The sequence below is a fragment of the Gracilinanus agilis genome, chromosome 1 (genome assembly GCF_016433145.1).
Source record: "Gracilinanus agilis isolate LMUSP501 chromosome 1, AgileGrace, whole genome shotgun sequence".
Lineage (NCBI taxonomy): Eukaryota > Metazoa > Chordata > Mammalia > Didelphimorphia > Didelphidae > Gracilinanus > Gracilinanus agilis.
In genome coordinates this window covers 440269014-440279567 of record NC_058130.1, presented here as the reverse complement: position 1 = coordinate 440279567, position 10554 = coordinate 440269014, and the positions used below count along the sequence as shown (strand labels likewise).

The window sequence follows — 10554 nt, the reverse complement described above, 5'->3', positions numbered from 1 at the left end:
CCAAGAGGGAAACTCTTCCCCCCCTTAAACTAAGAGCGTCCAGAAATTTCTAGATAATAAGGCAGAATAAAATTCTGTCTCTTCAAAAGAGGCCTTTTTCTTCTCCCTCCTCCCCTACCTATTCCGCAGAGATGGTAGTGCTCCGCTCCATCGGCTGGAGTTCTCGCGATGGGGGAAGGAGGAGGAGGAGAAGGAGGTCAGGCCAGTAACTAGATGCTTGGGAGTTTTTCCGGCGTGGTTGTCTTCACTGCTGGTGGTGGGGGGACCCGGGAAGGGCTGAACGGTTCCGTGCGACGTGCTCTCCCAGCCCCTTTGCTTTGGCTGCGAGTGTGGCGGCGCCTCCTTGTGCATGGGGGGAGGGGGAAATTGGGAAGCCTTGACTCCGCTTCCCCATGGACACGCGTGGGAGGCTCTGGCAGTTGGGGACGCGTTTGGCCGTTAACGTCCTCGATCTAGGTTGAGCTCGAGCCTTGTGTTGGGCTCGAGCCTCAGGTGGGCGGTGGAGGTAGGGGGTTGGGAGGATGGGGGGCGGGGCGGAAGAAAGTGGCTAAGACTGTTAAGGTGCAAACTCCCGGCATCCTTTGAGCCTGTGGTTCTTGACTCTCGAATCACCTGCTGCGATTCTCATTCTTTATCACCGGCATCCTTTCTCCTTTACATTCACTGCCCAAGTGTTGGGTGCATATTGTTAATGCGTTTCTTCCTTTAGAGTAAGTCTGGGACCTTCACTCAGTCCGCAGTTCTTTTAGCGTTTATTGTACACGGGACACTGTTCCCTCTCACTTTTAATGCCTTAACGCTCTGAATTATTAATTTTCTATTTACCCCATTAGATAATGAGCTCCCTGAGGGCAGGAACATCTTGCCATTTTGGTATCCCCAGCACTTGTCGTATCCCCTGGCACCTAAATTAACATTTATTGATTTTGTCTGTCCTTGTATCCTCAGAGCCTAACATGGAGACTGGCATATTGTAAGAGCTAAATGTCTGTAAACAGACTGGGTTAATACTCATAGCGAATGGCCATTCAAAATTTTATGTTGGTGGCAAAATGAAAATATATCTCATGGAGAGGGCATCCTTTCCTGCCCAGGACTCACACTTATAAGCCTGGCTCCAGGCCAGTTGTTGAACTGAAATACATTTGGGAGTATATTTATTAAACCCCGCAATAAACAGAGTTCCTCATAGGATCAGGTTTAAATCCTAGGTAAGTCCCATACCCAAAGATTTGTAACAGAATCTCTCCTGGAGAGCATATTGACCATGATGGCTTGATGTCCAGGACATGTTTAGACTCTTTTTGTAAGTCCTAACTTTGCAACCCTACTAAAGTTACCCGAAATTCCGTTATGTAAGCATTAAAAAAAATCATTAATATTATTGATATATCTTGTTTTTATATAACATATATTTTCTACTGGATTCCTTTCCCCTCCCACTCCTAGAGTACTACTGTATAATAAATGAGAAAGAAGGGGAAAAACATTTTTCAGAGCTAATCAATATGCTGTAAAAAGGCTAGTTATATGCAGTGTTCTAGAATCAACTCCCTACCTCTACAAAGTTTGGGGTACCTTCTCATTTCTCTTTTTTTGGGACCTAGTGTGGCCATTATAATTTTTTTTTAAATGCTTACTTTCTGTCTTAGAATCAATATTGCTTATTGGGTCTAAGGCAGAAGAGTGGTATGGGCTAGGCCAGTGATGGCAAACCTTTTAGAGATGGAGTGTCTGCTGGGGCCCCAACCCATCCCCAAGACTAAATGCCTTGCTCCCCCCACCCCCCAACTTAATTGACATAGGGAGGGAGAAAACAACATCTTCAGCTAGTGTAGAGAGGGGGAAGGGAGTGACTGCCTGTGCCCTCTGTTCCCCTCCAGTTTTGCCACCTGTGAGCTGTCCACCTTATCCCCTGTGGGCTTCTATAGGGCTGCTGGGCAGAGGGGTGGGGATGTGAAAAAAATGTCATCAGGTGAGGTGGAGAGTGGGAGAGGAGCAGCTCAGTCTGAGTCCCTTTATCTTTCTAGTGACGAACTGTGTGTGCGTGTCTGTGTCCAAGTGCCCATAGAGAGCACTCTGTGTGCCATCTTTGGCACCGGTGCCATAAGTTCACCATCACGGGGCTAGGCAGTGTGGATTAAATGACTAGCTTTGAGTCACATAGGTAGGAAATGTATTAGGCTGGATTTGAACGTTGCACTTCCTGGCTTTTGGTCTGGTTCTCAGTCCACTGAGCCCTTAGCTGCCCTTGGCCATTGTAATTTCACAGTATTCAGAATCATTTGTTATATTGTTCTATGATTTTACATGGATTGTAGTCATTGGTTTTTTTCCCCATGACTACTTCAGTCTTTAGTAAACATTAAGATCCTCTGATTTAAGGAAAGACAAAAGATAACTCAGTTTCTTAGAGCTCAGATGGGGAAGACAGCTTGCAAATAACTGGACAAACAAGCTATAGACAGGAAAAATAGGAAATAATCAACAAATGAAAGTCACTAGAATGAGAAAGGGGTTGGTAAAGACTTCCTTTAGAAGATAAACTTTTAGCTGGAACTTGAAGGAAGCCAGGGAAATCAGAAGGCACAGATGAAATAAATCTTTTCATGATTCTCTTTATTCATCATTCTTCATTTCTTGCCACACAATAATGATTAATAATAGGCTATTAAAGGATTATATCTATTGGGTGTTCTGAAAGTCTTAGTGCAATTTTAAGCAAAATGTACTAAGATTTAAAAGCTTAAATTTTAAACTTAAAACTTTTGGAACACAATATACAAACAACTAATACAGAATACATGTGATAGACATATATTAAAATAATATATATGAGATAACAAGGATGAGGAGAAGAAAATCATTAATTCACTTGGCTAGTATTTATTGTCTGGAAAGGAGATCAATATTATGAGCAGTATCGGTATTTAGAGAAAAACACCTATTCTGGGATGTAGGATGTTTGAGGATTTTCTTTATTGCATCAGGATACTTCATTAATTTGTTAAGGCATATGTACTGGATGACCACTAGTCACCAGCTTCTGGCACACTTTTTCACTCCTAAGTGGCATAATCATTAAATCACAGACTGGCATATCTGCTTTCTGTAGCAAAAGATAATATCTTTATTCTTCCTTAAAAAGTAACATTTAATTGGATGGATTGATATATTCAACAAATTCTTAAATATTGCCTTGTATTGGAGGTTCAGAGATGAAAAACAGTACCACCTGCCATCAAGAAACTTAGGATAATAATAAACATGTAGCCAAATGAGGATTCCAATTAAACTGTAAGCTTGATGTGTATGAAAGATATTTTATCTAAACTTATCTCCCTAGTCATCAAGAACATTGCTTTCTAAAAAGTAGGCACCTTTTACTAAACATTTCTGAACAAATGAATGGGCCACAAGGTAGAATGTGATGAATGCAAAAAAGTGATTCAGATAAAGCACTATGGCATTATTGAAATTTAAAGAAACATATTTTTGGACATAGTCATTGCAGGAATTTATTTTACTTCACTATACATGTTTTATTAGAAGGGTTTTGTTTTTCTTTTTCATTGGGGCTGGGTTGGGGAGTGGTGGGAAAGGAGAGTAGATTTTTTGTTCATAAAAAAATAGTTTCCCAATAAGTCCAGGAGTGAAGCAAGCATGCCCATTATTCACCTCTATTATTTAACATTGTACTAGAAACGCTAGGGGTAGCAATTAGAGAAGAAAAAGAAATTGAAGGGATTAAAGTAGGTAATGAGGAGACTAAACTCCTAGAGAATCAGCTAAAAAGCTAGTGGAAATAATCAACTTTAGCAAAGTTGCAGGATACACTTAAATCACCAGCATTTCTATATGTTTCCAACACAACTCGGCAGCAAGAGTGAGGAAGAGAAATCCCATTTAAAATCACCCTAGACCAGTGATGGGCAAACTTTTTTTTTTAGGGGATTTGCTTTTTATTTTTATTTTTTTAAACATATATTAAAATTCGTTTTTAACATGGTTACATGATTCATGCTCTTACTTTCCCCTTCACCCCCCGCACCCCCCCCCATCCATGGCCGACGCACATTTCCACTGGTTTTATCATGTGTCATTGATCAAGACCTATTTCCAAATTGTTGTTAGTTGCATTGGTGTGGTAGTTTCGAGTCTACGTCCCCAATCATGTCCACCCCAGCCCATTCGTTCAAGCAGTTGTTTTTCTTTTATGTTTCCTATCCTGCAGTCCTTCCTCTGAATGTGGGTAGCGTTCTTTACCATAAATCCCTCATAGCTGTCCTGTGTCATTGCATTGCTGCTGGTACAGAAGTCCATTACATTCAATTGTGCCACAGTGTATCAGTCTCTGTGTACAGTGTTCTGGCTCTGCTCCTTTCGCTCTGCATCAATTTTTGGAGGTCTTTCCAGTTTGGGCAAATTTTTTAAAGAGGGGGCCAAAGGAAAGGAAATGTTCATCTGTCAGTCTGTTTCTAAGGCAACTCTTTCGAAGTTTTATTGTGTTGTATCCTACTCATTGTGTTTGTCAGATTAGGAATAATGTCACACCCCCATAGAACATTTCAGGCCCACCCCCCCCAATCTGGCCTGTAGGCTGTAGTTTGCCCATCACTACCCTAGACAATATAAGATATTTAGGAATCTGTTTGCCAAGACAAACACAGGGACTATATGAACACAACTACAAAACACTTTCCACACAAAATTAGATCTAAATAATTGTAAAAACATTAATTGTTCATGGGTAAGACTAGCTAATATAATAAAAATGACAATCGTCAAATTAATTTGCTTATTCAGTGCCATACCTGTCAAACTACCAAGAAACTTTTTTATAGAATTAGAAAAAATTATAACCAAATTCATTTAGAAGAACAAAAGATCAAGAATATCAAGGGAACTAATGAAAAAAAAATGTGAAGGATGGGGGCTTAGCAGTACCAGATCTTAAACTGTACTATAAAGTGGTGATCATCAAAACAATCTGGTACTGGCTAAGAGACAGAAGGGGAGGAACAATGGAATAGGTTTTGGGGTAAATGACCTCAGCAAAGACAGTGCGTGATAAACCCAAAGACCCTAGCTTTTGGGACAAGAACCTACTCTTTGACAAAAACTGCTGGGAAAATTGGAAAACAGTATGGGAGAGATTAGGTTTAGATCAACATCTCACACCCTATACCAAGATAAATTCAGAATGGGTAAATGACTTAAATATAAAGAGGGAAATTATAAGTAAATTAGGTGAACATAGAATAGTATACCTGTCAGATCTATGGGAAAGGAAAGAATTTAAGACCAAGCAAGAGATAGAGAATATTACAAAATTTAAAATGAATAATTTTGATTACATTAAAAAGTTTTTGTACAAACAAAACCAGTGCAACCAAAATTAGAAGGGAAGCAACAAATTGGGAAAAATCTTTATAACAAAAATCCTGACCAAAATCTAATTTCTCAAATTTATAAGGAGCTAAGTCAATTGTACAAAAAAATCTAGCCATTCCCCAATTGATAAATGGGCAAGGGACATGAATAGGCAGTTTCCAGATCAAAACTATCAATAAATACATGAAAAAGTGTTCTGAATCTCTCACAATTAGAGAAATGTAAATCAAAACAATTCTGAGGTACCACCTTACACCTAGCAGATTGGCCAATATTATAGTAAAGGAAAATAACACATATTGGAGGGGATGCGGCAAAATTGGGACACTAATGCATTGCTGGTGGAGTTATGAATTGATCCAACCATTCTGGAAAGCAATTTGGAACTATGCCAATAGGGAACCCAAAGAGATAATAGGAAAAAATTTGTGTACAAAAGTATAGCCACATTCTTTGTAGTGGCAGAAAACTGGAAAATAAGGGGTTGTTCATTGATTGGGGAATGGCTGAACAAATTGTGGTATCTGATGGTGATGGAATACTATTATCTTGAAAGGAATAATGAACTGGAGGAATTCCATGGGAACTGGAAAGATTTCCAGGAATTGATGCAGAGTGAAAGGAGCAGAACCAGGAGAACATTGTACACAGAACTGCGGCACAATCGACATAATAAATAAACTTTTCTACTAGCAGCAGTGCAATGACCCAGGACAATTCAGAGGGTCTTATGAGAAAGAAAGCCATCCACATCCAGAGAAAGAACTGTGGGAATAGAAACACAGAAGAAAAACGTATGACTGATCACATGGTGCAATGGGTATATGTTTAGGGATTTTGACTTGAAATGATCATTCTATTGCAAATATTAATACTATGGAAATAGATTTTGAACAATGATACATGTAAAAAACTCAGTGGAATTGCTCATCGGCTCTGGGAGAGGGGAGGAAAAGAACATGAATCATGTAACCATGGAAAAATACTCTAAATTAATTAGTTAGAAAATAAATAATTAAAAAAATTGAGGGAGAGCACTCTTAAGCAACACTTTAAAATGTCTTGATATTAGTTTGTTGAACAAATATAAGGGAAGATATAAGGGAGACAAGGAGAAAAGTACAAAAGTGAGGTGTTTGGAAGATGTTAAGTAGAGATAGTAACTGCAGCTAAAATGCAAAGTTCATGAAGGTGAACAGAATGAGCAAAAACTAAAAAAAAAAAGTTGGTTGTAGCCAAATGATAGAAAGTTTAATAATTTAAGGAGTTTATATTTAATACTCAAAGCAACAAAGGAGCATTGAGTGTTTTTGAAGAGGGAAAGGCATACTTAGACCTGTACCCTGAGAAGATTATTTTGACAGCTATCCTATGAATGCAGAGGGGCAGAAAGACTATCTAAACAAGCAATTTCAAAAGGCTGTTAGATGGCTTGGTGGATTGAGAGCCAGGCTCAGAGATTGGAGTTCCTTGGTTCAAATTTGGCTTCACACTTCTTAGCTGTGTAAACCCTGGACAAGTCACCTTATTCCAATTGCCTAGCCCTTGCTATTCTTCTTAGTCTTAGAATTTTAATACTAAGACTGAAGGTAAGGGTTTTAAAAGAAAAAAGCAAATACATGGAAAAGGTGATGAAGGCTTAATTAATGTGGTAGAAGTAGAAGTGAAAAAGGGCACAAATGAGAATGCATATTCTTTCCTTTTCTTTACCTGTCAAAAACCTTAGCTTCCTTTGTAGTTCAACTTTGGTGCTGTTTCTTCATGAAGCTGTCCCTGATGCCCTGCATTCTTTCTCCTTCAATTTTCCTAGAGCATTTTGACTGAATTTGCCCATTTTCTCATCTTTCTCTGTGTTTGATTTACTGATCTGTGCACTAGAACATAAACACCTTGAGGTCTTGAATGGCTTTATTTTTGTCTTTGTATCCCTAGCACAATGCCTTTTACATAGTAAGCTCTTAATAAACATGATGAGTTGAACTGAAACTGAATGGACTGGCAAAGCATCCATGTAAGTTATTTTGAAAAGATGTTAATATATTAATTTTTAGGACTAAAAGTACTCTATTTCCTTGGAAATAATGAATGAATGATGCTATAAGTATTCAGGTCAGAGTTGAGAACATTTACCTTGCATTATTTTTTCCCAGACTAGCTATAAAGGTTTACATACTAATTTATGACTTTCTTTTGAGCTGTAGTGTATACTTTTAAGACCTTGATTTGTATATCTTGTATTTATTCTTCTTTTGTACATTGTGCAACCATGATCAAATGAACTCTATTTTGATGAGCCTGTCTCACACTTTACATAAAGCTGAGATAATATTAAATTTATAAGAAAACTTTGATGATTATACAGGTCTGAGAATTTTGTTATGGGCTATAAATACATGACATCAATGTTCCAAACCTGCATTTGTGTTTGTGGATATTGAACTCATAAATTACTATTAAGGTGTGAATAAGCTGTCAGCTAAAGATGCCTATGGTAACAACAAAACAACATTATGGTAGAAGAAACAGATTTTTGTATTCAATTGGTATTGAATAATTTTTCCAAGAGAGCTTAATATTTTTAGTGAAATATATGATCTTTGTTTGAAATCCTACATTTGAAATAATTCTGTACAACTGAATTACACTTCTTTTAAAACTATAAAATGAATAAATGGAGAAAGCATTTATTAAGTGTTTATTATGAACCCTGGTACACTATGTTAAATACTGGGATAAAGCCAAAAGCCAGCCTTTGACCTCAAGGAGACTACTATAATATGGGAAGACAAGGAAACTAGGAAAGTGGAGGAAGGAATGGGAACCAAAGGTACATTGAGGCAGCATGGTTTGGAGCTGACCAAAGTGGCTTGGTAGCCTGGTTCTGGCCAACAAGATGAAAACTCACTGAAAAACATCAGGGTGGTAGTGTTAAATACTGAGAAAGAACAAATACTATTTTCATTACAGACTTGATGGTAATTTTTTTTTTTGTTGGGGTGTGTGTGTGTGTGTTCCTTTCTAGGTATAATCTCAGAAGTACCTCAGGAAGGAAGACTGACAGAACATGATTTCACTACAAATGTTGATATTAGGAATTTGAAACAAAGAAATTGGGGATTATTAATCCCTGGGATAATTGGTGGGACACTAGTAGCTGTGTATGCAGTTGCTACTCCTTTTTTAACTCCAGCCCTCCGGAAGATTTGTTTGCCTTTTGTACCTGCAACTTCACATCAGATTGAAAATGTTCTGAAGATGTTACGATGTAGAAGTGGAACCCTGGTAGACATCGGTAGTGGTGATGGACGTGTTGTAAGTTATACTTTGACATTTCTGTGATTAGTAGATTCTATTATTGTCAGCATCCACATTTTATTTTTTAAAAGCAACAACAGTTCTCTTTTTTTCCCCTCCTACTTTGTGTTCCTCCTGATTAGAAAGAAAGAAAAAGAAGCCTATTACAAATATGTATGATTAAGTAAAATAAGTTGCTGCATTGGCCATGTCCAGAACATGTCTCACTTTGCACTTTAAGTCAAATAATTTTTCTGTTAGGAGAGAGGTAGCATAGATCATGAATGCATGGGAATAGTAATTGGTCATTGCACTGATCAGAGTTTCTGAGTCTTTTAAATTTTTTCTTTACAATGTAAATTATAAAGAATGTAAATACATATAATGTATATAATATATGTATGTGTTCTATAAATGCATTGTAAAATGTAAATGCACTTAAATTGTCCTCTTCTGCTCAATTTACTCTGTGTCAGTTCATACAAATCTCCCAAGGTTTCTTCTACTCCCTTGATCAGTTCATTTAGCAAATATTATTTCATTACAGTTATATATCATAACTTGTTCAGCCATTCCCCAGTGGCTTTCCTTATTGTAAACTAAGACAGTCCCTCAGTTTCCAATTTTTTTACCACTGCAGAAAGAGCTTCTATAAATATTTTTGTACACATTTGTTTTACTTAGGACTAACCCTTCCCTTAATCTGCCCATACTCTTATTCCACCCTCTTGCTTTTCCTCTTTCTGTCCTGTTTCCCTGATGAGTGAAATGCATTTCTGTATCTTTGGTTATGTGAGAATGAAATTCAAGTACTACCTGCTCTTCCCTATACCTTCTTCCTTGGCCTTATATATTTCTTCTTGTATACTCCAATTATGTGAGAGAAGTTTTTTTTTTTTGTCCTCCTTTCTCTGTTATGGTGTTCCTCTTTCCTTCTCTTTCCATTCATATTTAAGATCATCAGAATATAAGAGAACTATTCTAAGATCCATTCTGTTTATGACTTCTGATTTTGATAGGATTCAGAAGGGTCATATGGATCATCCTCTCAGCTTAGAATGAAAATAATTTATCTTTTTATTGAGGCTTATGCTTGTTTACTTATATTTACTTATATTTTTTTATGTTTCTCTTTTTTTTTTGCTATGCATATTACGAAATCATGTTTTTATTTCAAAGTATGTTCATACCAGAAAAACAAATTCAAATTAAAGGTTAATTTTTTCATTTGACATTTCAATGAGCAAAAAGTTTTATTACAAAGTAAGACAGTATTATATCTTACCTCCTTAATTATGCCCCTGGTTACCTTTGTGAAAGATATAATGGTGGCACACACATAGGACAGAATTTTTTGATGCAGTTTCATCCTCACTTTTCATCCTAAAAGTAGGTAAATTTTATGCCTAGGAAACATCTAGCAACAGAGCAATGTATTATGTTAACTATAAAAAAAATTGCTTGAGTGATTCCAATTAAGAATTGGGATGCTAATATTTATTAATGAAATTACTGAACAATCATTTATTAAGTGCCCATGTGCCAGGTATCATATTTTTTTTCTTGAGATTAGTTTTTTTTCAGTTTACTTATAGGGACATGTTTTTTGCTTGGTGGAATTAATAGTAATTTGGCTAAATATCTAGTCAAATGTGTGAAGATAGGATTAACTCTCCCCTTGTCTATTTTTAAATTAATCAACAAAAACTGAAAACACCCCTACTTAATAACACTAAGTAGAGGAGGTCTGTAAGTCATTTATTAAAATGGGTGACAACTCCAGAAGTCACTGACCTCGACAATGCTAAGCAAATTTAAAGACTGCAATTGGCTCCCATAAAGTGGAGGAAGGGATAGGAAATGATG

The 10554-nt window shown here is 37.0% G+C and overlaps 1 protein-coding gene across 1 annotated transcript in view; it reads left to right on the top strand.

Annotated features, from left to right (window-relative positions):
- Positions 1 to 168: 168 nt before the first annotated feature.
- The window catches only part of ATPSCKMT (ATP synthase c subunit lysine N-methyltransferase), a 36759-nt gene continuing 26373 nt past the window's right edge, over positions 169 to 10554 (top strand). The window contains exons 1-2 of the mRNA XM_044657879.1: positions 169 to 205; positions 8417 to 8706. Coding sequence (XP_044513814.1) covers positions 169 to 205; positions 8417 to 8706 — 327 coding nt within the window. The remainder of the gene's footprint in view (positions 206 to 8416; positions 8707 to 10554) is intronic.